This window comes from Malaclemys terrapin, chromosome 2 (genome assembly GCF_027887155.1).
Source record: "Malaclemys terrapin pileata isolate rMalTer1 chromosome 2, rMalTer1.hap1, whole genome shotgun sequence".
NCBI classification, from domain to species: Eukaryota; Metazoa; Chordata; order Testudines; family Emydidae; genus Malaclemys; species Malaclemys terrapin.
The window spans coordinates 26319153-26346400 of record NC_071506.1 but is presented as its reverse complement, the minus strand read 5'-3'; the positions used below and the strand labels follow the sequence as shown (position 1 = coordinate 26346400).

At 41.5% G+C, this 27248-nt stretch overlaps 1 protein-coding gene and 1 long non-coding RNA gene across 3 annotated transcripts in view; one reads left to right on the top strand and one right to left on the bottom strand.

Annotated features, from left to right (window-relative positions):
* The first annotated feature begins 8767 nt into the window (after nt 1-8767).
* Nucleotides 8768-12498, top strand: LOC128831946 (uncharacterized). The gene is made up of 2 exons (XR_008443868.1): nt 8768-9057; nt 10359-12498. It is a non-coding gene; the product is annotated as an uncharacterized LOC128831946 (long non-coding RNA).
* Nucleotides 12499-14201: 1703 nt separating this feature from the next.
* The window catches only part of RAD21 (RAD21 cohesin complex component), a 37966-nt gene continuing 24919 nt past the window's right edge, over nt 14202-27248 (bottom strand). For both annotated transcript variants that reach the window (XM_054017962.1, XM_054017963.1), the window contains exons 6-14: nt 26036-26239; nt 25219-25344; nt 24910-25032; nt 23777-24000; nt 22883-23042; nt 22262-22413; nt 20912-21061; nt 19209-19292; nt 14202-16035 (exon numbers count right to left, since the gene is read on the bottom strand). In XM_054017962.1, coding sequence (XP_053873937.1) covers nt 15844-16035; nt 19209-19292; nt 20912-21061; nt 22262-22413; nt 22883-23042; nt 23777-24000; nt 24910-25032; nt 25219-25344; nt 26036-26239 — 1415 coding nt within the window. In that variant the 3' untranslated portion in view covers nt 14202-15843. The remainder of the gene's footprint in view (nt 16036-19208; nt 19293-20911; nt 21062-22261; nt 22414-22882; nt 23043-23776; nt 24001-24909; nt 25033-25218; nt 25345-26035; nt 26240-27248) is intronic.

Sequence of the window (27248 nt, the reverse complement as noted above, 5' to 3'; positions counted from 1 at the left end):
TTAAGTTAATTGACTTGTTAATATGAAAAGTACATACCACTTTAGAGAGGAATCTTGGATGAGAATGCAAGTACACTTTATCCTTAGAAAAGATTGTATATAGTGGTTTGGGGTCAGAGAATGCAGTTTGGCCACCATCCCAGCCAAAGTGATAGGTATCAGGAGAGCCACCTTCAGAGATAGGTCCACTAGGGAGCATGTTGTTAGAGGCTCAAACGGTGGCCCCATGAGCTTTGACAAAACTAGGTTCAAGCCCCAGGGCTGGATAGGTTTCCTTATTTGAGGGTACAACCGTTCCAGACTCTTCACAAATCTGATTGTCATATCACTAGAGAATATAGAACAGTAACCCATATGAGAATAGGAAATGTGATATTGCTGCCAGGTGGACCTTGATAGAAGAAATTGCTAAACCTTGCCATTTTAGGTGCAATAGATAGTCCAGGATATGCTGGATAAGAGGACTGCATTGGTGAGACACTGGATTGACAAGACCAAATGGAAAAATGCCTCCATTTTGACAAGTGTGCAGCTCTGGTGGAGGGCTGTCTACTATTTTACAAGACATGGCAAACTTGCTCCAAGCAAGACTCCTCCCTAGGATTTAGCCATGGAACCTCCAGGCCATTAAATGAAAGGCCCGCACCTTCGGTTGAAGCAATCATGACCTTGGGAGATCAATTTCACTCCCATTGCACCTTGACTTGGAGCCTCCACTGACAGATCCAGTAGAGTGGAGAACCATTGCTGTTGCGGTCACACTGGTGCTATTAATATAACTGAGGCCTGGTCCCGCTTGATCTTTAGCAGCATTCTGTGTAGGAATGAGATTAAGGGACAAGCATAGTATAGCTTGTTTGTCAGGATAACAGGAAAGTGTCTGTGATTGAACTGGGACTGTGGCCTTGTAGAGAGAAAATTATAGGTATTTCCTGTCTGGCCTTGGTTGCCAAAAGGTCTATCTGGGGAGTCCCCCACTGCTGGAAAATGTATCTGACTACATTCAGGAGGAGAGACCACTGGTATATGACCTGCTTAAGCAGCCCGCCAGTTTATTCTGCACTCCTGGAAGGCAAGAGGCTTTCAGACTGATTGAACTGGCAATACAAAAATTCCATAGGTGAATTGCTTCCTGACAAAAGCAGAGAAGAGCGAGTTCCTCCCTGCTTGCTGAGGCAAAACATCTCCACACTGTCGTCTGTGAGAACAAACAGGCTTTTCTCCTTGACATGAGGTAGCAAGGCCTGACAGGTGAGGTGGACAGCCCTTAGCTCCCTGATGTTGACATGAAGAGAGAAATCCCTTGAGGACCACAAACCTTGAGTTCAGAGGGGGCCCAGTTGAACTCCCCTCCTGCACCAATCCCATGGCAGACTTGTCCATCACCAATGCCAGGAAAGGCTGAGGATGGACAAAGGGAACACACCCCAAAAATTGAGTGGTTCTGTCCACCAATCTCATGAAGTCAGAGCCCATGAGGGCACCGTGTTCAGACAGTGATGAGTTGGCAAATAAACGGAGGCCAGCCAACTTTGAAGAGGCCTGAGGCGCAGCCTGGCATGCTGGACTATATACATGCACAAGACAATATGCCTGAGGAGCCTTGTACAATTTTGAGCTACTGTGATTGGGTGAACCTTGAGATCTGGCACAAAAGATGGAATTGTTTAGAATCTTGTGTCTGGAAGGAAAGCTTTGGCCTGAGTAGAGTCCAGCACTGATCCTATAAACTCTATCTGCTGAAGTGGACAAAGGGCATACTTATCTGAGCTGATCAGTAGACCTAGAGCTTTGAAGGTTGACTGGTTGAATTGAACACGGGAGAGAACCTGAGCCAGGGACCTGCCCTTGACTAGCCAGTCATCCAGGTAAGAGTAGACCTGTACTCCTAGTCTCCTCAGGAAAGCTGCTACCATAGACATACATTCTGTGAAAACCCAAGGAGTTGCCTACAGGCCGAAAGGCAGCTTGGTGAACTGGTAATGAGAGTGCTTTACTATGAACCTGAGAAACTTTCTGTGACTGTGATAAATTGCCACATGAAAGTAGACATCTCTTAAATCAAGGGCAGCATACCAGTCTCCAGGGAGGGAACAATGTAAGACAGGGTGACCATGCAAAATTTTATCTTTTTGAGATATTTATTGAGCTGACACAGGTCTAAAGTTGATCTGAGACCTCCCTTTGCTTTTGGGATTAGGAAATAACAAGAATAGAACCCCTTCTCTCTGTGACACTGCAGAATTTCCTCTATGGCTCCTACCTGAGGAGAGACTGAACCTCCTGGATTAGGAGCTCCTTGTGAGAGTGGCCCCAGAAAAGGGATGGGGAGGGAGGGGTAGAATCAAATTGGAGGGTATATCCCACTTCCACGGTGTCCTGTCAAAATGCCCATTTAGCACCCCGGGCTGTGTAGATGGAGCAGGCATTGATGCAGAGACAGGAGGAGGAGGTGCTCTATGTCTATAACCCCTACTCTTCTTTCTCTGCAGTTTCTGCTGCAGGGGAAGAGTAAAGGTGGGTCTGCTGTGGGCAGAAGTGCTTTCTGGGTGGGGCTGAACTGTACAACTCCAAAGACTTTAAAGTTGCCCACGAGTCCTTCAAGCCATGGAGCTTAGACAGTTTTCTCTGAGAACAGTGAAGAGCCATTGAAGGGCAGATTGTGTAAAGTTTGTTAGACCTCTTATGGAAGCCCTGAGCATTGCAGTCAAGGGCTCCTGTGCGTGGCCTCTGCATAAGCCATGAACTTAACCATCAAGTCTACCGCATCCAGTGCACCCTGCAGCTAAGGTCTTGCTACAGATTTCCCCTCATCAGTTAATGATGGGAACTTCTGCCTACTCTTCTGTGGCAGCATGTCTCTAAACTTTAAAATGGAGTCCCACACATTAAAATTATACTGACCCAAAATCACTTATTGGTTGGCAATCCTGCATTTCCACCCCCTACTAGAATAAACTTTTCTACCAAATAGCTCTAGGTTAGTTTGCGTGTTTCAATTTAGGGGACTCCCCTTGTTGCCCTTGTCATTCCCTTTCATTGGCTGCTGACACCACCAGAGAGCCCAGGGACAGGGGTGATCAGAATATAAGTATTCAAACCCCTGGGACGGAACACAATTTTTACATTTGGCCCTTCTTGAGAAAGGGGGAAGGGACAAAGGGGTCTACCAGAGAGCCTTAATGAGGTCCATAATTGCCGCATTAATAGGTAAGGCCATTCTTGAAGGACCTGCTGTAGCCAAAATGTCAACAAGGCTGTGTGAGGATTCTTTAACTTGCTCCACCTGAATCCCCCAGCTAAAGGCCACCAAGAGCTGCTAAGGAGGATGGCCTTATAGGCATCTGGAGGAGGCTAAATGCTGGAGGAGACTCCCTCATCAGGAGAGGAAGAAGAAGAGGTCAGCACAGAGTCAAGGAAAGGGTAGGGACGGTTTTGTGGCCTGCAGCATGCAGGGGGTCAGACCAGATGATCATAATGGTCCCTTCTGACCTTAAAGTCTATGAGTCTATGAGGCTGAGGCTACTTCTTCCTCCTCCACTAGCTGTCCAGAAGGGTCTTCCTGAACTGTTTCTTGCTGCTCAGTACCAGTGCAGGTACCAGGCTCAGGAACAGATGGTGCATGGTGAGTAGGCGTTCCACATCTCTCCAAGGACACAGAACTAGAACATGTGTATGACTTAGAAACTGGGGGGAAATCCCGCAGGTTCCAAGAAGGCCACTGGAAGAGGTGGTGAGCCCCACTGACCCCCTGGTCACCCACCCGATGGTACTCTTGCTGAAGGTTCCCTAGCAGAGTAGTAGTGCTTTGGTGGAGAGTAGCAAGCGTGGCTATGAGGCTGGGAAACAGAAACCAATCTCCTATTCAGAAGAGGATGACTCTGCCTCTACTGACAAAGGAGGGGCTGCTCTCGACAGTGCCAGAGCCCAATGTCAAGTCGGAGAAGGACACAGCACAGCCAGCATTGGAAGCTTCCCCTTTGACACTACTAACAGACAGGCACTACTGCAGTTTGAGGCCCTGGAGGTTGCCAGAGCACTAAGTGCTGCACTGATGCTGCTGTCCGCTGGTACTGTGAGTGTGGTCTCCTGGCCTGCTGGAGATAGATACAGAGATGCTCAGCAGATCGCTCACTGATGCAAACACTTCCAGCATGGCGCTGCAGATGTAAAAGGTGCTCCCTTGATGGTACCTGCCTCGGTGCCAGAGTCAAAGGTGCCAGAGAAGAGGAGAGCTTATGTTTCGGCTGCACTCTACTTTCATCTCCAGGCCTAGAAGATTTCGGTGCCAGCGCCCTTCCTCTCTCAGTGGTCTGCTTAGAGGTCTTATGCCTCTTCTTAGGTACTGGGGACGATGAGCTGTGTTGGGAATCAAGCAACATAAGAGGTGCACTCCTAAGCGATGCTGACCGACTGGCCTCTGACATAGATCTCAGGGCCACCTCCATGAGTAAAAACTTTAGTCTGGCTTCTCTGTCTTTCTTTGTCCAAGGCTTAAAGTCTTTGCAGGTCTGACAAACAATCCCGAATTTGAACTTCCCCTAAACATTTCAAGCAGCTTGAGTGTGAGTCCCTCATGGGCATTGGCCTAGCACAAGAGAGATAGGGCTTGAAGCCTGGTGATCAAGGCATCCCTCAGTACTGAGTAATGAAAAACACCCCAAACTGGGGAGCAAAAAGGAAAACATACTTAGTTCATACTGTAAATAGTGTATTAACACTACATATGTAGCACACTAGTAGGGGAGGGATAGCTCAGTGGTTTGAGCATTGGCCTCCTAAACCTAGGATTATGAGTTCAATCCTTGAGGGGGCCACTTAGGGATCTGGGGCAAAAATCAGTACTTGGTCCTGCTAGTGAAGGCAGGGGGCTGGACTTGATGACCTTTCAGGGTCCCTTCCAGCTCTATGAGATAGGTATATCTCCATATATTATCTACAGTTAATTTACAATAAACATGCTGAGAGAGCACTTGCTAAGTCAAGCAATTCAAATGACTGTCATAGGCAGTAAAAAGGAATTGAGGGGGTTCAGGCTCCTTTATACTGGTCTGCAGGGCACGCAGCAGCAGAAAACACTTGAGCCGCTCCTATGGTACCTATGAGGGAAAAATTTCCAATGACTGTGCAGGGGGTACACATACACCAAGAGTGGAATGGCCATGTGCAGTCACTGGAAGAACTTGAACTGCCTGTCTAGAGTAGGAGGGACAAAAATAAACAATTTTAGGCTCATTTGTGCATTTGCATATAAATCTGAAAATAAGTATCAGCCTCCATACCTACAAACAGAGCTGCAAGGGGGAGATCCAGTGAGTAAATCAGAAAACTGTCATTATGTGCACCATACAAGTCAATGAAGTTCAGGCTCCAGAGTATGACGTGTGTTAAAATATGATTCGTCACTGTGGAGTAAGGCAGAGTACACCATTTGCTAAATTTTGTCTTTATGAAAGAACCTCATTGGTAATCAGTAAACAGTGGGTAAAATCTACTCTGCTCTGATAACCGTTATCACTTTCAATGAACAATTAATAAAAATGAGCTAACTTCAGCACCAATTGGCCATTTTTAATGACTAATATTTGCAAAGATGACTAAGTTGAGAATTCTGTGTGTAGCCAATTTGCCTGCAGGCACATTTTTGTTGGATTATTTTTATTTGTTTAATACACCCCCTTCAAAGGCATTAAGATTCTCAGTGCAATTGCACAGATGTCAGTGGTCAGACAGTGAGAGAAGGCTCCCAATACCTGTGCCCTGCTCCAATTCACACCACAGAGAGCAGCCTGTCACACTTAAACTGGAACTGTTTCTGACAGATGTGGAGATATAATTTAGCACTGAGAGCACTTGAGACCTTCTGCACTTATTTCAGGCTTGATAAACCATCAAGAAAACCTGCAGATTATCTCATTAAATAGCTTCTACCAGAAGCAAATCTTACCAGACTTTTCTAGCTGAAAACACTTCGAGAAACCTCATTGCTGCCTCCCTCAGCTTTCTCATAAGCCAGCTGTACGTTTACATTTCAAGTCACTTATAAAAAATTTAAATCTTGTATTTTTTATTTGCAGGGTGACTCTCAGCCAGTTAACCAGCCACGATGGCATTCTGTGTGCAAGTGTTGATACATTTGATTGTCTTTGAATCTGAACATTGCATATTTATCATAACCCACACACATTCTTTGCATATCTTTTTCTGGACTGTTATGCTTTCACAAGATGTGCTTGTGTCTTGGAAATTAGAATCTTAGAAGGCACAGAGTTGAGAAGCAGTTTGAGATTGTGGAGTAAGTTGGCTGGACCCTTCTGCTAAAATGGTCAGCAGTGAAATAGAAGAGAGTGCAGAAAACCCCCACAAAAATTATTTGAGGATTGGAGAAACTGAAAGCTCAATTTATTTATCAAAAAGTAGGCTGATTTGGTTACAGTATATCAGTACCTTCACAGAGAGAATACAGGGTATTAAAGGGCTTTTTAGTTTAGTTGAGAATGAACCAGTGACTGGAAGCTGAAGCTAGACAAATTCAAACTAGAAAATAAGGCACAATCTTTTAACAGTGAGTGGTTAACCATTGGAACAAGTTTCCAAGCAAAGTGGATTCTCCATTTCTTGCTATCTTCAAATAAAGACTGGATGACATGCTTTAGTCCAGCGGTTCTCAAACTGTGAGTTGGGACCTCAAAGTGGGTCATGACCCTGTTTTAATGGGGTTGCCAGTGCTGGCGTTAACTTGCTGGGGCTTGGGGCCGAAGCCCAAGCCCCCATCACCTGGGGCCAAAATCCAAGGGCTTCAGCCCTGGGCAGTGGGCCTGAAGCCCTTGGGCTTCAGCTCTGGCCCCCTGCCCAGGGAAGCAGGGCTCAGGCTTAGACTCCCCACCCCCACAGCAGGCTTAGGCTTCACCCTCCACACCCCAGCCCCCCATTTTGGGATCATGTAGTAATTTTTGATGTCAGAAGGGGTCTCCATGCAATGAAGTTTGAGAATCCCTGCTTTAGTCAAATACAATTTATTCACTCAGGGTAACTGAGTGAATTGTGTGCATGTATTGTAGAGGTTGGCTAGCTAATCTAATCTGTTATACAAGAGTCATTTCAGAGAGATCTCGTTTTCTTTGGAGGAGCAAAATATTGATACCAAGGTCAAGTCTGATTTTTGGATATGCATGTACATCTTCAGTTGAAGTCAATGGGAGCGGCATGTACATATGAAGAGGGCTGTACAGTTGTCTTACCACAGTGAAGGGTTAAGTTTGAAATAAGCAAAAGCATTGATATAAGGCAGGCTAATTTTAGAGTTGGTTTTGGGAATCTAACCACTATACTGTAAATGATAATCAGCTGTCTTATATTGCTTCCACCATTGGACTTTGGAAATAAAATATTTCAGTGGTAGAATAAAGTTTCCACAACAAATGTCAAAAGCCAGTAGTATCATAGTTCCATTCTATAGGATCCAGCCCCAGACAATGCCACTCATTTTCACTGGAAGCCACTACTTGATGATTGACTTCTTAGTGGATGTCACAAAGAGCACATCTGACATGGTCAGTAGCATGAACTTCAGAAGCAGTTGTCATATTCAACTGAGAAACAGACTAAGAGGGACAGAATACAAGGCACAAAAAATTGGCAGTGGACCCTAAATGATCAAGGATAAGCAAAATGCAATAGACTGGATTGCAACACATGCCCTAAAGGCAGCCATTGAGGGACACCTGCAGAAGTACTCCAAGACAAAATCCTGCTCCTGACCAGAAGCAGACAAGTAGGAGGAACATGGAAAGCAAAAGGTGACCTCAAGTGTGTAAGAATGTAAGATGTGATGAAAGAATTACTATTATAAATCTATTGATCTATTTTGTTTATAAAGGCCTTCATTCAATTGGTTTAATTCATTCTTTGCTTTGGAATTTTCCAGATCCCTGATCCCAACCTTGGAGATGGAGACAAAACCAATACATATATACAGTATTTATTTTTAGTCAGTCTGCACTCCACCGAAGTGTTCATTTCTTAGGCTGGTAATGGTTAATAGCAATTATTTGTTCTACTCTGTTCTGCAACCTCATTTATCACATGGCAAGTAGTTCACATGCCACAGAGGTGAATGGAGGGGAGAATTCATAGCTTGGCAACTGCACTACACTGAAACATCTTTGCAATGGGGATAGCATAGGTTGTATCAGAAGAAAGTGAAAATAATGCTGGCATGTGTTAACAGCCTATCCCATTACATCTGTGCATCTCTCAAAGGATCTCATGTAGTTAATCAGCAGAAAGACACAATAAATCCCCCAACTGTGAAAGTGAAGGACTTTGGAACAAGCAGCATTTGCTCATTCCACTTGCTGGACACTGTCCCTTGTGGTTGACAGTCAAAACATTGAATATGGTTTCCATCCATTGCCTCGGGACTATTTACTGCCATTAAGACCCTATCCAGGCTGTGTTTGTGCCTGAAGCCAAGTTTTCAAGCATCTAGGTTGCTAATAGAGGATTATGAAGTTCGGTTGTCATTATGTGAAAGTTACTAGAGACCCTCCCTTAACAGAGCAGCCTTTATGTCAACCAGCGGCCATTAGGGGGAAGCAGACACTTCAAGTACACAGTAGCCTGAACTTTTCAACTGTTTTCCCTTCAAGGCCTTAAGGTAGTTGGAGCTGGTCCCAAGCCGGTTTTCACTGACCAGATAGCAAAAGCACGGGTCTGACTACCACCAATCAAGTGTGGTAACACTGCAAGGACCTTTGTCTGAATGTGTATAAAGGATCTGTAAAATGTGTGTAAGACAGAGTTTTTGTACCAAGGTGCAAAGCTCTCCTTTCTTCTGCAGAATAAAGCAACTCTTCCTTATCCTGTCTGGCTGTTATTGGCTCTCAGCTAGGTGGACCCGATATTTCTGTAACAGTTACTGGCGACTCCGCCGGGACTCTCCTAGCTCGGACATTGGACTCCGGATGGCTGCGGCGAACTGGCAACGGCACCAATGGGGTGTTTTGCCCCTTTTCTCTCCTTCACCGCAGCCCCTGGGGTTCGTGCTCCAATAAGGTGAGTCCTAATAGGATAAGGAGACACTATCTGGTTCTGGTTTGGTTAACCGGTTAATGAATTTCTGTCTTATACCTTTGGACGGTAGGTGTCTGGATGGAACTGAGCCTCTCATTCGTAATTCCTCAGAGTGGAAGCCATCGCGTGCGATGAAGCTCTGAGGTCGAATTGGGATCCTTCTGTCCCATCCCCTGTAGTGATCAGTATTAGTAGAAATTCCTGTAATACGATTCTATTAGGCCATAATTCCCTCTGTTCTCTGTGTAATTCTCTGTTAGAGTGTCAGCAGGCAGATGGGTGGGTCTCTGGTAAAACCCTCTGAGGATAGCCCTTTGGATTATATGTTAAGTAAATGGTCTTTGTTCAAAAAGAAATAGTTACACCTTGTGTAGAAATTGATGTGGCTAGTGTTGTGGAAATTGAATTGTGGAGAGGATGTGCATTTCCCCCAGAACATGTGCAGTGTATATTGTAGTAGAGGTAAAAGAAATGCAAACCTACCAATATAGGTTGTGTTGTCTTTTTCAGATCACTGTGTGTTTGAAAGCAGGAGTTAGAAGTAAAAGGCAATCAAAAGTCTGGGAAAGTTAATTTTGTCCTTTTATTTTTAAGTAAGAATCTTTAAGCTGTGGATAGCTTTGGATCTGGAAGCAAGCCAGAAAGCATCTGTATTAATGCAATTTTCTAACTAATAAGGTAGAAGCCACTGAAACCTGGGCTGCCTATGAAACAAATACAAGGAAATATGGGGTAATTCTGTTTTGCCTAAAATCAACAAGAGTATGTGTATATAAAGGAAATATTTTAAGCAATGACTGACTGCCCAGAAGGGGTAGACCTCTGTTCTTTTGTCTTTTCGATCACCAGAGAAAACGGATGCCAGCTGAATAGCATTCAACATACCATGCATTTACTGGCACAATAGGAATTATTTTTGTGTTCTATGGCCAAAATTGTTGTTAAAATTTGCATACCAACAGTCTTTGGAACCAAGGCCATGGAAGGTTAACCCATTCTCCATATTGCCCATGGGATCCTTCTGGCTACCTCAGATTTTTAGCCAGAGGGCTGGGGAGGGAGGAAAGCTATTGGACACCAGAGGTTGTACCGACTGGACTCCTCAAAAATGAGTGTGCTTGTCCTGGTTTGTTGCTCCAAAGCTCTGTAATAAAGTTATTTTACTGGAAGGGTGTACATGGCATATATTGAGTAATAAGACTAATGTACTGTATAATGGCAATGTGTATGTGTTCATTGTTGGGAAAAGGTGTATGAGTGAAGAGTGGAAGTTTCCTTTGTAGGTTAAAAGAAGCCAAGAAGGGAAGAAGGAAAAAGAACAGAACCAGTTAACTGGAAAAAAAATAGCTAGCAAGCTCAGTCCAAAAATAAGATGCTGGCCCCATCCAAGGACACTGCCCACAGCTAAGACTTGGCTGACAGCCAAGAAAAGGGGGGCCTGAATGTGCCCAAGCAACTATGAGATCTGCAAAACACTGCCAGACATTAATGAAATGTGTTAGGTTTCGTTTCTCACAGATAAAAGAAGTGCTACCCAAAGACCCTAGCAGCCCTGCCATTCATTGAAACAAGGAGACTGAGTCTATGTAAAGTCCATCAACGAAAGACTGCTTTGGCTCCACACTGGAAAGGCCCTTTCCAAGTCCTGTTAACCACCAACACCGCTGTGAAGTGCCAAGGACTACCTGCGTGGACCCATGCTTCTCACTGTAAAAAGACCCCTTCACCTCGGGAGGACTCTCCAACTGATAAGCCTATTTCTCCTTCTAGCTCTGCTGTGCCTTCTGGACAGCAGGAAAAAGAAAAAAAAGACAAGGTGAAGTGCTAGTAACCTCTCCCTTGTCCACTGACAGACCTACTGTGCCTTTGGATTTTTCTAGAAGAAGCAAAACCATTACAGGGTGATGTGCTAGTAACCTCTCCCCTGTATGATGCTAAACCACACTGTTTCAGGAAAAGAGAAGAAGGAACACTTGCTTCATTGAAACCTCAAAGTCCAGGGATTCCTGACTATAAGAGACATTAAGAACTGACCCTGGTGAAGAAACAAAGAATTATACACTGGCAGGAAGAAACTTGTGGGACCCATGCTTGGGAATGTGGTATAGTACTACACCAAAAAGAAATGTATTAGGATATCAATGAACTGTGATTAACACTACACTGGGGACTGTTAAATTTTCATTACCCTTATCCAGTTTCCAGATCACCTCTACATACCCAAATTGCTCATAGGGGGCTGCCATTAGATTAGCACAACAGAGGGGTTATTTCCTCTAGAAAGAAAAGTGACTTGACCAGATCCCTATGGGATGGGGCCAATAGTGCAGCAGCAGTTTGGAATATTTTTAAGAACCAAAACATGATGAGAAATTGGGGCACAGCTAACCCAGGTACAGGCTGGAATTGGTGAGTTACATGTTATCTCCACCCTTAGTTCTATGACCCAGAAGTTGCTGACAGAGATGGTATTGAATATCACTGAGGCTGGGAAGGCATTGCAGTGGGATCTAGCATGTTCAGAAATTCAGGATTTCCTGAATGACCATCTAATGGCCGTTCGGAATGATCTAGAGCATCAGGCTTGGCCCACTGCCCTTACAGACACATCAGGAGTACCATCTGATCTGTGGCCATGGAGACATACTTGGAAACTTTCTGGGTGGAAGTGCAAACATTCTCAATGCTCCTTCCAAGCATATGAACCAATTAGGGGGGGGACTTGTGCTCGCATCGGGGAAAAATGTTGTTTCTATGTTAATCATTCCGGCTTAATTGAGCAGGATTTACAAGCCATTAAGAATGCTGCTGTTGTTTTCCGTGCTGTATCTCTTGATCACACCTTTAGTTTTGAGGACCTCCTTCCAGACCTTGGGTCATGGTTTATGGGGCTCTTTCGAACAATTGTTAAATGGATTCTTTTCTTTCTATGCGTTATCTGGATAATGATACAATGTGCCAAATGCCTGTGTAATGCTATGATCAAAAGCTCTGCTGTCCATAAGAAAACCCAGTATCTGTCCCTCCAGCTTGATCGCAAATTGCGTTGCGGGCCTGACAATTTTTGAATTTGTCAGGCCTGAAGTGGGGACTGTGAAAGTTATTAGTGACCCCCCCTTAACAGAGCAGCCTTTATGTCAACCAGCGGCCATTAGGGGGAAGCAACACTTCAAGTACACAGTAGCCTGAACTTTTCAACTGTTTTCCCTTCAAGGCCTTAAGGTAGTTGGAGCTGGTCCCAAGCCAGTTTTCACTGACCAGATAGCAAAAGCACGGGTCTGACTACCACCAATCAAGTGTTAACACTGCAAGGACCTTTGTCTGAATGTGTATAAAGGATCTGTAAAATGTGTGTAAGACAGAGTTTTTGTACCAAGGTGCAAAGCTCTCCTTTCTTCTGCAGAATAAAGCAACTCTTCCTTATCCCTGTCTGGCTGTTATTGGCTCTCAGCTAGGTGGACCCGATATTTCGGTAATTACTTTCTCAGTGATTTTGCCTATAATGGAAGTCTGGTGCCAGCATTTAGAGGTTTTCTGGGGGACTACATTTTTCAGAAAGGCTCTCTGAAGGAAAGTTTGATGATTTGTTAGCCGTGGACATTCAATTTCACCAAGGAAGGTGGCATGGATTCCACTTCCTGTTTGCTAGGAAACTTCTCTGCTTCCTTCCAGAAATAGTCTAGCTGCAGTGGTCCATGCTTTCTGATCAGCAACCGGTGGCTCAAATACTCCCAAACCCTGCTAGATTTTCATCTTGTGTAGTACAGACCATCACCACTGATAGAATTGTGGCTTCTGGCTATGCAATAGTACAAGATGCAGAAGAGTAAGTTATACTGTAAACTCAAGAATGCTGCTCTTGAAGATTAAATTGTTCAGGTACAGAGTGAAGTCCCTCCATTGCACAGCTAATTACAGAAATGAAGTAAATGAGATGCATGGAGCTACACTGTTCTTTACAGGCTCTGATCCAAGCATTCAGATCTGCCAGGGGCATTCATACTACCTTGATAATGCCAGAATATTCACATTCAGAAGCAGTTTTTGAAGCAAAGTAAGTTGCAGTGCTAAAAATAGGAGTATGAATTTGTTTTTGGGGTAGGGAGGAATGGGAACTGAGACAAAATGCATTTTACAGACAGCCTCCTTGTTTAATTTCCTAATTCTGGAATATACACAGGCAGCCATTCTTAGCATGAGCACTTAAATGAGAGAGAAATACAGCATTGTTAACACGATTTAAACAGGGGCAGGCAAACTTTTTGGCCTGCAGGCTGCATTGGGTTTCTGAAATTGTATGGAGGACCAGTTAGGGAGGCTGTGCCTCACCAAACAGCCAGGTGTGGCTCACCCCCTATCCGCCCCCACCCCCCTGCTTCTTGCTCCCAGACCCCCCGCCTCCTTCCTGACTGCCCCATCCAACCATCCCTTCTCCCTGACCGCCCCTAACTGCCCCTGCCGCCCCATCCAACCCTCTTCTCCTTCCTGACTGCCCCCCAGAACCTGTCCTATCTAACCACCCCTTCTCCTTGGCTGCCCCATCCAACCCCATCTCTCCTTCCTGACTGCCCCCACGGGACCCCTGCTTCCATTCAACCCCCGTTCCCCACCCTCTGACCACCCTGAGCCCTATCCACACCCCTGCCCCCTGACCACCACCCCAAACTCCCCTGCCCTCTATCCAACCCCTCTCGCTCCCTGCCCCCTTACCACGCTGCCTGGAGCACGGGTGGTTGGTGGCACAGCTGCAGCACGACAGGCAGCCGCGCAGCACAGAGCACCAGGTCAGGCCAGGCTCTGCAGCTGCGCTGCCCCAGGAGCTCGTGCTCCGCCGCCTAGAGCATTGCGCCGGCAGCGCAGTGAGCTGAAGCTGTGGGGAGGGGGGATAGCAGGGGAGGAGCCAGGGGCTAGCCTGCAGGGCCAGGAGCTCTGGGGCCAGACAGGACGGTCCCGCAGCCCGTAGTTTGCCCACCTCTGATTTAAAGTGTTCCTTGCTAATGGCAAAAAGTATTTACATGTTGGAGGGAGTTTTTAAGAATCTTTTTAAAGAATTAACTTCTCCTCCTAATACCAAAATAAGCAACATGTCACTGAAAGGTATTCAAACAGGATATAGCACCAGTACATAACAGCTTATAACAATTTTTATTAGAAAAGTTATACATACAGCATCACCTATTTTCAAGAATATCAACCTTGAAAAGCAACAAAAAACAGACTAACAAAATGTGTAACAAGAAACTAATGACCTTTCTATAATTAAACACTCAAGTTATCTACAATGTCTTTTTACAAAGGGGAAAATCATGGTTTTACAGGCACATTATGTTGAAAATAAAGCTGCAGTAACTATTTTATACAATTTACTTTTTCAACAATTATTAAAACACGGTCATTATGTAGTCTCAAATCTTTAAAACATTCACATAATTTTACACTTGAGTATACACTGAAATTTCAGAGTCCCAAAAGAGAATCATTTCACAAAAGTGCCAACATTAAAACCAGAACTTTCAGTGTGAACAATTTTGCCCTAAAAAAGTTAAGACGTGTTTCCATAATCAACATATTCACATAATTTCTGATACTATCTGGTCCTAACAGTAAAGCTTTTATTCTTTATAGTAAAACCCAATAGGACTTATTTTGCAAAGCTGTTAAAATGTTCTGAACAGAGGAGTGTGCATTATTGGAAAATCAATACTAAAACTATAAATATATCCGAAGAGCCATTAATACACTTTACACAGCAACAGTTGCTTTAAGTAAACTATGTCTGCTTGTACTATATATTTAGTTTGCTGTCCTTTCAGTACAGGTTGTGTCTTGATTTAATTCAATATTTTACATATGCAATCTGTTCAACTTCTTATGCTCATCTTCATAGGCCTGCTTAATGTCAGAAAATATACAATCCAGAAGTCTGTTCTTTAAAAAAGTTTGGGGTTTATGTACAGCTCGATCAAACCTAAAGCGTATTGATATTTTAAATTTTAAATGAAATTACTAGAATTATTTGCTGCCTATTAACAGTAGCTAGCCATTATCAGTAGTGGACCGCAATGAGGTGATAAATGAAAAGGAATGTTTTGTCTAAGATGTTTTACACATGCTCTGTCCTCCTGCATAAGTAGGATCAGTTATAGGAAGTGCTTTCCATAGACATCTGTTTTCCTTTAGCATCAAGGGCTACAAAATCCTACTGCAAAAATGACAAAGCAAAGTTCACATGCCAGGCACTACCATTCACATTGGCAGCTGCAAGAGACCCATGGTACCCAGGAAGAAAATAGACCCAGAAATCTAGGGAAGGAAAAATTCATTACTATGAGAAGCAGACAGAACATATTAGACAAGTTTGGCAAAGTTTTTAATCAGACAATATGTTGGCCTTTCAGGTTTACTTGTGTAGGTTAAAAATATCATTACTGAATTAAGCTAGTCAAATTATAGTAAGACAGTTTCATTGTCACTCAACATTACATGCACCAATATTGCACACATCTGCTCTGAATAAAACAATCTTTATCTGGGTCCTTGAATTGCTTGTCTTGTTTTTGCAGTTGGAACTCAAGCCATCCACCCCAGCAGTGTCACTAAAAATGAAAGTGGTAAATTTAAAATACAAGAACCAAAACCAAAAGAAAACCAAGGACTTTGTACAGACAATTAAAATCTAAATTTTCTCCAATGGTCTTGTGAGCCCTACACATGGGGCAATACATATGCACTAGTGAAATTAACACTAGCTATGATGTATCTAACCATTCAAATAATATGGAATCTGGGACCAGGTGTTGCAATGATGTCGCTGTAGGGCTCTTCTTGTGTCAGCTCTATAGCTTGCTGCTTTTTGAGTACCAAGAAACTGTAGAATTTTGCTGCCGCTTGTTTTCTGTTTGTATTTCTGCACAGCTCAAGCAAACTGATAGATTCTGCTCCAGTCTTAGCAAGAGCCCTCTGGAAAAAAAAAAAAAAAAAAACACACACAAAAGTTGGTTGATACCATAAACAAATCCCCCAAAATTCTACATACCCAATCATGATCAACACTAATTAGTACAGAAGTCATATATTGCAAAAGCTCAAAGCGTTTTGGCAGCTGTGGGTTTGGTGTCAAGGTACTCATCAATAATGGGTGCAGGATATTTTAATCATCAGGGAGGGGCAGCTGTATTCAGGATTTGAGGTTCCACTTAATGTCATCCACAGCTGCTGGGGCAGGTGACTATTACTTCTCCTTGTAGCTCAGTGGTTTGAGCCTTGGCATGCTAAACCCAGGGTTGTACATTCAATCCTTGAGGGGGCCATTTAGGAATCTGGGGCAAAAATCTGTCTGGGGATTGGGTCCTGCTTTGAGCAGGGGGTTGGACTAGATGACCTCCTGAGGTCCCTATAATTCTAATGCATGTACCAGCTTTAAATGTCTCCTTCCTCTGCCTGGGAGACTGTCACATTGCAAAATCCAACAGATCCCACAGGAAACAGTGCCTGCCATTCATTTTAAGGGGAGGGATAGCTCAGTGGTTTGAACACTGGCCTGCTAAACCCAGGGTTGTGAGTTCAATCCTTGAGGGGGCCACTTAGGGATCTGGGGCAAAATCAATACTTGGTCCTGCTAGTGAAGGCAGGGGGCTGGACTTGATGACCTTTCAGGGTCCCTTCCAGATCTATGAGGTAGGTATATCTCCATATTATAATTATTCTCCCCCAACTCAGGGTACACTGGTTCTCAAAGTAATCCCCATTTGAGCAGGGATCACACCTGTGATAGATGCGCCACTAGTTCTGCCAGAAAGAACAATTAGAGACAGATATAACAATACACGTGAGATCAAGTATCTTCAATCCCTTGGTAGAATCCCAAGCCACTTAAAGCCATATGCTTGCCTGTGATTCGGTAAGTATTTGGGAGAAGAGGCATATTACAGTAATAAAGTAGAGGCATATTACAGTAATAAAGTAAAGGACAAGATTTTCAGAAATGACTAGAGATTTTGGGTGCCTGGATTTTTGGATGCTCAATTTGAGATTTTTTTTAAAGGGGCTTGATTTTCCAACAGTGGGTACTTTTGAAAAAAATCAGACACCTATTCAGTGAGAGCATCCCAAATCACTCTTTTCAAAATTGCTAGAGTTCGGGAGAATTGAGATTCTCCTAGCCAACAATACTTTTGTAATGACAGACCAAAGCGACAGCTTCTGAAGAACATAAATTACAGTTAGTAGATGTACACGTACAGAACCGTCTGCCTTACAAAGTCTATTGGATGGGAAAAGATCCATGGATAGTCAAACCAAAACAGAAGTATCCACAAAGGGGTTTGCATGAGTTTAACTAAATTAATTTTATTCCTTTAGTTAAACTGATTCAATTTATAACAGATAAGCCCTAAGGTGGAACTCTGGCATTGTATTCAGAAGGAAGTTAGGATGCTTCTGAACACCAGCTTCATCTGTGAAGAATTTAGTCAAGACAGATCACTGACGTTCAATTTGCAGAATGAGAAATCAGTGATATCAACTAAAACTTCCATGTATGAAGTGAGCTCACAGGTTCAATGTGACACCAAAAGGAGCTTTTATCAGCAGCTAAAGCCACATTAATATTGCACAGGACAGGCAGGCTTTTAAATAGGATACTATAAATGCTCCAATCCCCTCTCCCTCAAACAAATATTGAGAAAGTGGGTAATTTCTACAGACACTGAAGATAAAAGAGCTGTCAAATAAACTGAGGGAAAAAGGAATCCAGACTGACAGGTCAAGGCGATCAAGTAATGTGTGCAGGGAGCCTTTTTTGTATCAGATCGCAACAATTTTCTGCTCAAATTTGTACAATCTTATGCCCAAATGCAAACTAGTGCTCATGTCAAGCAGCTAAGGTTCAGACAACTGATCAGAATTTTTTCCACCCCCCCAAGAATTATGCCTACAAAGAGATGGCTTCTAGACGGAGATGTAGCAAGGTGATTTGATTCTGGGAGTTCAGTTCAAACTTATTTACTGACCTCCCCAACAACGTTGAGAATCATATTTATTTCAACCAGGAGGGCTGAGAATATGTGCTTCTCATGAACTCTCTCAGAGAAATTTTGCTATGAGAAAGTAGTAAAGTCATATGTGAATTTCTTCCATAGCTTTTAAGAGACTCTCCAGTGCAGTCTTTTCCTGGTGCTGTGTGTGGAACCAGTATTTTGCTGTTCAGAGACAGGAACAGAACTCTTATGTCCTACTCAAGATCAATCTGATCCATGTGCTCCAGATTCAGGTAGAATTCATACAAATTCACTGTCAGTTAAGTGTAACAACATCTTGAGATATGGCTTTATTCCACATTTGTAGGGTTTCCTGAGACAGCAGGAATGATTTTGTTTTTCTGTAAAGTGATATAGAATACAGTGACTTGACTCTCTGAACTAAGACCAACTTCAGGGATACAAGTTCTTCGAAAGTTTCCCTCAGACGGTCGCCCAAGCTTCTGCTCAACAGCAGAAGGAAGGCCAGGATCTCAGCCATGTGTGTGTCTGAAGTATGTGATAATGGTAGGAAGTACAGCTGTTTCTAGTATATATGATTGGGTGTGAACCGTCTTTTCAATGCTGAGCTGTGTTCACATGGTTCTTGGCCAATTTCACTGAGTATTGCTTCTCTTTGTGGAAGTGGTCAAGAGTGATTCCGTAACTCGAGATATTTGCTAATGAAGGTTAGGAGTTCCGAATGTGGTCTGCAGGCAGCTGAAAGAACTGGAGGTGCCTCGGTTCCATTGCAGGAGCTGGTATGTGTTGCTCAGAAAACAATTAGGAATTAAGAGTTTTTGGAGTTCCTGTCTTTGCTGCAAGCCGAAGTACAGACCCAAAGGTAGGACCTGTGAGTGTTCTACAAGTATCTCGCTCAACTGTCCCTCTATTGCACAATATATGAATACACATGTTTACTTTTAGAGAGTGCTTTCAATGATTTACCTAATCACAACCTACACTTTTTCTATGCTCGTTTCAAAATCAAACCTTTAAAGTATCAGTCAGGTATGTGGTGTCTACTGTCCGCCTAGCTTTTACTTGACCTCTTCATTGGTCAAAACACGCTAAACTGGTTCAAGAAGTAATTTTAAAGGTAAGTGCTATATGTACCTGAAGACCATGAAGCATCTGCTGAGTTCTCTTATTCCATCTTCTTTCTTCTTGATCTTGATCACCCCCCGTACCATCTTCTTCCTGCAACCGACAAAAAATTCACTTAAAAACACCTGTAGGCTTAGGTTAATATTTACACACAAATTGTGAAATGAAATCCATGCTTCTAGAGTTGTTTACAGCACTCCTCAAGCCAATCAAAAATTAGCTGGAAGGTCACGATGGCTTGACTTACAAGGGATGAAGAAGAATGGCAACACATACAAGGAAACTGGATATCCCAGTGGGACTAAAAATAATTGACAAAAGGCTACTTGCCTGCCCTTATTGTATGTTAAAGGTACGTTTACATAGCAATTAAACACCTGAGACTGACCCGTGTCCAGTGATGCGGGCTTTTGCTGCAGAATTGTCATGTAGACATTCAGATTCTTGGAGTCCCATTAAACAGGCATAGAAAAGTGATTTGCTCAAAGCTACAGAGGAAATCTGTGGCACCATTGAGACTAGAACTTATCTCTCTCAATGCCCATTCCTGCACTTCATCTACAAGAGCATCCCACCTCTCCTTATGGAGAGTAAGCTCAACTTTTAAAGGAAATGTTCTACATTCCAAAAAGAAGCACTTTCTGAAACACTGAAAATGCTAGGTAAGATTGCAAGCCAAATCCCATCTGCTTTAGTAATCTTCAAATATTTAATTTTCTTTTGCTTCAATTAATACTGTTCAAAGCAGGATGAAAACTAATTTACAGGCTGAGTTGTGGCTTTGCTACTGTCCCACCATCACTGTATTTAAGCAAAAAAAAAAGCCACCGCCAATTGGCAAACTCAGGAATTGCAAGCTGAAGGAGACGTCCTTATTTCTAGAACTCTGATGTGATAGTTATGGGTTTTCAAAACTATGTTTTGGTGCCTGTCTGATCCTTTGCATTGTACTGCACTAAATTATATGTACATTATTCCTCAGTGCATGCACATGGCTTTTTACATGACCACAGTGCTACGTACACAACATTGTCAGTTTAAAATCTACACTGCAAAGAAGTATCTTCACCTAGGCCATACATTAACACTCAAGAGGCCACATCAAGATCAGGGATCCTTTTCAAACACAAGTTACAATCTTTGTTCCAAAGAATTTACAGTCTAAGAATGAATTTAATTTGTCACTTATACTCTATTTACTTTTAAATTTCTCTCAGCTTGTGCAATGGAAATCATTTAAGTCAGTTTCAGGACCATAATTATGTAACATGTGTGTTTCAAACGCCACAACAGAGTGCTTAAAATTCTATATAAGAATTTTAGATTTGTGAAAACGTTTCATTTGATCTTAAACTTTTTTTGTAAAGCTTGTTTTTGCAAAATTGATCAACATTTAAAATCTGATAACACCCCTTGAATTTCAAAATGTAACACGTATAGCTGTTAACTGTATGTTAAGTATGGCTAATACCCTTCCAATCAGTTGAGCAGCTCATCAAGTCAAGCATGCAATCAGGAGTGTTCTCCATATCTCAAAGTTCTACCCTTTGTCTGTCTCACTCCCCAAGTAACCAGAAAATGCTTCCTTAGCTGAAACACTTAGTTTAAGGGATGTCACAAGTAAAGAGATGGCAGTAAAAATATTTTCAGGAACCCCACCGAATACTTCCTGTGTCAAATCTATAGACTGATCCTTAAGAGCTCATGCCTACCTCCTCCTCTTCTTCCTCTTCCTTCTCTTTTTCCTTCTCCTTCTCTTTTTCTGGCAAAAGTTCCAGCTCTGGTATTAGTTGGCAGATATTTTGAGGCTCTTCTGGAGGCATTTCTACAGGTGGCATTTCCAACTGTTGTAATGGCTGAGGCTTTGAGAACACACGAGACAAAGTTAAATGGGAGTTAACATGAAGATTTCAGCTACTAGAACTTTTAGGACTGAAAATCTTAAAGATACAATTTGGCATCTTTATAATCCCACATAATTAAACTTCATCCAAGTTTCTAATTTTCAGACACTTGCTACAAATAATCCAAGTGTTCTTTGCAAAGAAATACAACACATTTATTTTCCTTAGCTCCCCGTAAGTACCTTTTTAATCTTAGATTCCATTAAACCTAGAAATTCTAATAAAATATTAGTAACACAAGTCTGTTTCCCAAGAAGTTGGTTTAGTACATCACCCTGGGAACTGATCTTACTACAGAGAAATATGGTGTACTTTGGATGAGATCTAGCTTTAAGGCCCCCCCCCCCCCCCCAGATAGCCAGATGCATTGCGGTATAAACCCTATTGTCAACTTATTAGGGAAATGCCTCTTCAATGCATTAAAAACTACGGTGGCATCCTCTGTGGGACAAAAGTGAGGACATTGGTATGAAGGCACTAGCTAATATTTTCAGAAGTGACTTACAAATAGGGTACTTAAGACCCCATTCCCCACAGATCGTGGAGAACTGGAAACGCACTGCTTGTACTGAAGCAGAGGTACCCAAGTTATTAACTGTTTCCCATCCTTATAAATGAAGGGTGAAAAACTGAGGTTTTTCTTGCCAAAATAGGCTGCCAACAAGCAATTCTTTACACCAAGATAGACAGGAGCACAAGCAATACTATAACTGTGTGTTGCATTGAATTATATCTTGGCGAAACCTGCGTTAAATTACATCATCTACTAAGTGGTTATAGAAGCAACTCTCATTGTAAGAAATATTCCAAACATGTTAAATGCATTGGGACATTCTCTTTCCTTTAAATGTAAGGGCTTAGCACAGCATAGCACCAGCTTTTCCCTTATAGACCTTTTGACCATGACCTTACTGTTTTGGGGCTGGTTTTATTTTTACTCAAATTCTGTAGGACACAGTCCCAGAACCACTTTGATATGTTTCTGTGGGGTGGGGGTTGGGAGAATTACTTTCAGGATTTGTAGCAGAGACTAACACCATTTCCTACCCACCAGAGAATGTTATCTGTTTCTAGATAAAGGGATGCTATAGGCTTTCTTTGCAGAGCATATAGTCACCACTCCTGTGTAACTCACATCTTCACTGTAATCTTACTCACAGGTAATACAGGCTCTGGATCCACTTGCTGAGCCTTGCGTTTCACGCCTGTTTGAGGTGGTGGGGGTGGCATGACGGATTCATCCAAGTTGGTTCTGCTGCCTTCCATCATAGATTCCTGTAGGCGGCTTGGCTCTTCCAAGATAGGTTCATCTATATTTTGGGATATTCAATACATTTTATAAATAGGTATTTTGATTTTGTTGTATATAAGTAGTTTATAAATCATCATGTAACTTCTTAAACTCACACCAATCAACTCACAGCACCTCCAGAGTTTACAACAATTAGGTCCATATTTTCATACTCACAGTTTTTGTACTGATTTAATTAAATTGACGCAAAAGTCAATTTAGTTAAATCAGTGGAAATGTATGTGCAGACCAGCCCTCAGTGCCCATTTAATTCACTGGACACAGCTGTCTCATGTAAGTCTGCTATATTTAGAAAAGAAATCTACCAACAAAGGAGTTACTGACTGTAGCAAGTTATACGAGTAATTACAAAGCCCTGTGCTTTATAACCTAGGTAAATGTTTCCCCTCTAGTAATTTAATATAAAGCACCAAATAAAAATTAAGCTTTGAAAGGAAGTAGAGCATGTTGTTTAATGAGTTACAAACCAATAACATCTCGCTGTTGCTGCTGCTGCTGCGGTTCCTCTCTGGGCACCTCCGGGTTTTCAAAGTCTTTAAGGAACTCATCCAAGTTATCAGCTTCTCCACCTTTCCTCCTCTTTCTGAGGTCTTCTGGTACAAGAGGTGTAAGACAGCGAGTAAAAAGCTATAAGAAAAAACAATCACCCTTGTAGACTAGTAGTTCTCTGATCTGTAGTTAACACATACATTTTTCATATTATATTTGTTTCAGAGATGGACTTCTCGTTATGTGCCCTTGTTTTAAAAAGCTTCTTTCCCTGAATGTTTAAGAATTGTTACATATCAGCAGGCTTGCCTGAATCCATTTTTTTAATAGCTTAGACTAATACATATGTTTCTTTTTAAGCATTTTTAAAATTTTATCGATTTAAATTTTTCATATTTGTGCAAAAATGTAGTGGTCAGACAACTATTTAATGAAAGTAAATGCTGAGAGTCAAAAAGGTAAAGATTCATAACAGTTGAATCAAATTGTCAGAATATGTCAAAACAGACAAAGTAAATAGCCTTAAATCAAACTAAGTGGTCACACAACACTTTTCTTACTTTCACTATCTGCAAATTATAATCAGATGAAAATATTTTTTCCTTGGCTTGTGTGGGTGCTAAAAAACACTACTGATCGATATTTACTGTTAAAAAAAAAAAATCTAATCCTTCCCAGCCTACATATCAGTGACTGAACTACATGCAGACTCCAGAAGTTTGTTTTCAGTTGAAGCAAGTTTTCAAAAATGTACTATTTATCAGATGCTGCTAATGCACATTTTTGCTTGCTATATAAGCTTTCAGCCTCACCCACATGATCAGTTCTTAATATAATTCATTTAAAAATAAACCTTCAGAAATCTGTATTACCTTCAATAGTCTGTTGTTCCACAAAGGTTGAGCAGGCAGAGAGAAAAGTTTTTCAACTCCTCCCGTCTCTTTCCACATCATCAATTTCTTAGTGGGAGGTGCTAAGTCCAAAGTAGTGACAATATCAGAGTAGTCACTTAATTGGGCTCTAATAGTCTTGCTATCCAGCTCTTTCACGCTGTCTACAATCAGCTTTCTCTTCCTCTTTGCTTTGGTTTCCTTGACTGTTGAAGACAAGAGAGAGGGAAACAGATTTGATACTATGTTACAGTAAAAATCCTACAGGCTCCAAGTAAATATACTGCCTAAGAATTCCCTAAATTTAAGATACACCTCTACCAAGATATAACACGACCCAATATAATACGAAATCGGATATAATGCGGTAAAGCAATGCTCGGGGGGGATGAGGAGGGGGGGAGCGCACTCCGGCGGATCAAAGCAAGTTCAATATAACGCGGTTTCACCTATAACATGGTAAGATTTTTTGGCTACCGAGGACAGCATTATATCTGGGTAGAGGTGTAGTAAAATTTCTTAACCTATTTGGTGGCAGCACTAAATATTTGTACAGTACTTTTAAGATGTAAACTGATACTGTAAACAAGTAAATACCAGTCATTTTGCTAGCAACTCAACCATGCTACTATCCATTTTGACCAAACAACCAAGTATTTGTTTTAGTAATAACTGAACTAAAATTAGACTAACGATATTTATTTTCCTTCACGTCAGCATGAGTTGCTTCTTACAGACTGCAGACAGCTATGTCCTAAATATAATTTTAGTATGCAGATTTTAATTTGTTTCAAGTAAGAACATAACTGTTATGTTAAATCAGACAGATAACTAGACCAAAAACTTCAGGTTCTGCCTTAGCAAGGGACTAAGCAAGGTTGATATTCCAATATGTGCCACTGCACTGTATATGCTCCAAGCAAGAAAGCTGGTAGTGAATTTCTTGGGAAAGCAAGACAAAATCCGATGTTCTGAAAAGAAAAATGGGACACACACCACTAAACTGAGTTAGCAATAATACCAAGAGATTCATTTCTACTCCACTAACTCAAGGTTTTCCTAGATCAAAAGGTCTCAAATATTTCAATTAAAGTGTTCTCAAATGGCTTACTTACCAGTGATGTCAATAGGCTCCAAAGCAAAAGCTTCTTCTTCATTTGGAACCAGTGTTGTTTGATCAGTCATAGTTGGTAACGGTTCAACTGGATCTACTGAGTCTGGGCTGTCTGGTCCACCCACTACCAAACAAAACGAAAGTTAAACATCTTGGACTAAGTCGGAACACAAAGAAAACACCACAATATATCAACAGGTTCAACACAAGCTTTTATAAACTTCAGTCCACAACATGTTTATTATGAAACTAAACAATTCCTAGTGATAGTTTTAAAAATGAAACTTAGTCCTAGATTAAAAATACTCACTTGATACATTATCATCATCATCCAGATCATCATGGGGAGGCTGTTCTGGCATCATTACCCCACCTTCTGAGAGAGCAGGTGGGTCATCAAAGATGCCTCCATCATTATTACTAAGAAGTTTGTCATCTGAAATAGCAACAGAAGAATCAGTTGTGGTAGTGTGCATAAACAAACCAAAAAACCCCAAGTAATCAAAATGTTGTATACTCATAACAGCACAGAAAACTGAAGGACTAAAGATACACAAACTATCTGAATTTTTTTTTGCAGCAGTCATGCTCCATCAAAGGAAAAAAAGTGTGTGTTTTTTTTTTAAAGTGAAATCCAAACAAACAATATTAAGTCAAGTTAGTTATCACACTTGTGTCTGTTTTATTAGTATGCTGTTATGTTCTGACTACCCAATTATACATAATGTTTGCATGTTGCATGCAAAGCTTAAGTCTATCATGCAAGAATTCCACAGGGTTTTTAAAGTTCAGGGATCATAGTAAAAAGGATCCAACACTTAACAGTCTCATTGTATAAATTTAATCCCTCCCAAGGGAGTCAGAGGGGTTTCAATGAGCCAGAAGATTCACATACTAGTTTCTCTTCCACGCCTCACATGTACAGTGGAGTGCCTTGAATTTGGAAAGTGATTTAATTCAAACTGCGTATTTTAAAATAAAATGAAAATGTTTACCGGGATAATTATTATTAGGCACTGTACAAACAACAACAAAACATGGCCCTTGCCCCAGAGAGCTTACAATTTAGACAGAAGACAAGGGACAGTTAATAAAACCCAGTTGCTACACTAATTTCTCAAACATACCCAATATTCCTCCATCATTTCCTTCTCCAAAATTATCATCCTTGTATTGGTCTTCATATTCCAGGTGGTTAGCTTTCTCATTAAGATGACTGGTGCTCTGTTCAGGCTCCAGTAAAAGATTGGACGCACTGGTACTCACTAGCATGTCATCCTCAAATGCACTACCTTCTCTCATCATCTCACGATCATCCATTCCAAAATCTCCTGCAAGAATATAATTTTAGCCAAATAGATAAAGAATTTAGGTTTAAGCAAAGCAACAAGCAGATCATTAATCACTTCACTTATTCTATGAAAAAATGACCCACTAGATAATTTTGTTCTATAACTGTAATTTCTCAGTCAGTTTTAGAGTTATTTCTGTTCACCAAAATGCAGTTATGTTTCTATAGTTTTCAACCCTTTTACAATTTATCTATTACTTTTTTAAATGTAGAGTTAATGGTGGACACCTGAAGACACTTTCTTCAGTACTGTTTTAATTTCATAGGTTTGTTCAAAACAACTTCCTCTCTTGTCCTCCTCCTGAAGTTATCTTTCTTATGTAGAAAATTTATTCTAAGCATACCTATTGAGAATGGCTTCAGTACTGCACCATAATATTTAAAATATTAATTTTAGAGACGTCCATTGGATCTATTAAAAGAAAAAGCTCCCTAAGCTCTAAGTTTGTGTTTAATGCACATCCAAAAACAGATTAATACCAGAGAGGTCTATTAATCCCAGGTGTAGACAACCGATTAACAGATTCCTATTTTATGGATAATATTAAACAAGCTTGGAGCACAGAAAACAATTTTAGGATATTCATATACATTTTTATCAGTTCTAAAGCACTCTGTACAACGATACACCAAGAGATATTGAAACAAAAAAATCTCAGAATACCACTTTCATCATTGCAATTGCTCCGCCACTAAGAAAAAAAGTTATAAGGGGTCAAAAAGTTATTTCTGAATGCAATGAAAATCAGTAGAAAAGAGCTGCTGGCTAATGAATTTAGACTGCCACATTTAAAAGAGAAAATTAACATTTCATATATTCACTTAAGCATTAATCCACCTGACAAATGGTTATTGTTGCTTCTTTACAAGCAGCAACAATTTTTTTGGCTATTAGATGACAGAATTTTGGAAAACTCATCCTATAATGAGGGTATTTGCTCTGTAAAAACATTTGACTAATACATCTAAGTGATATTTCATGTAATATT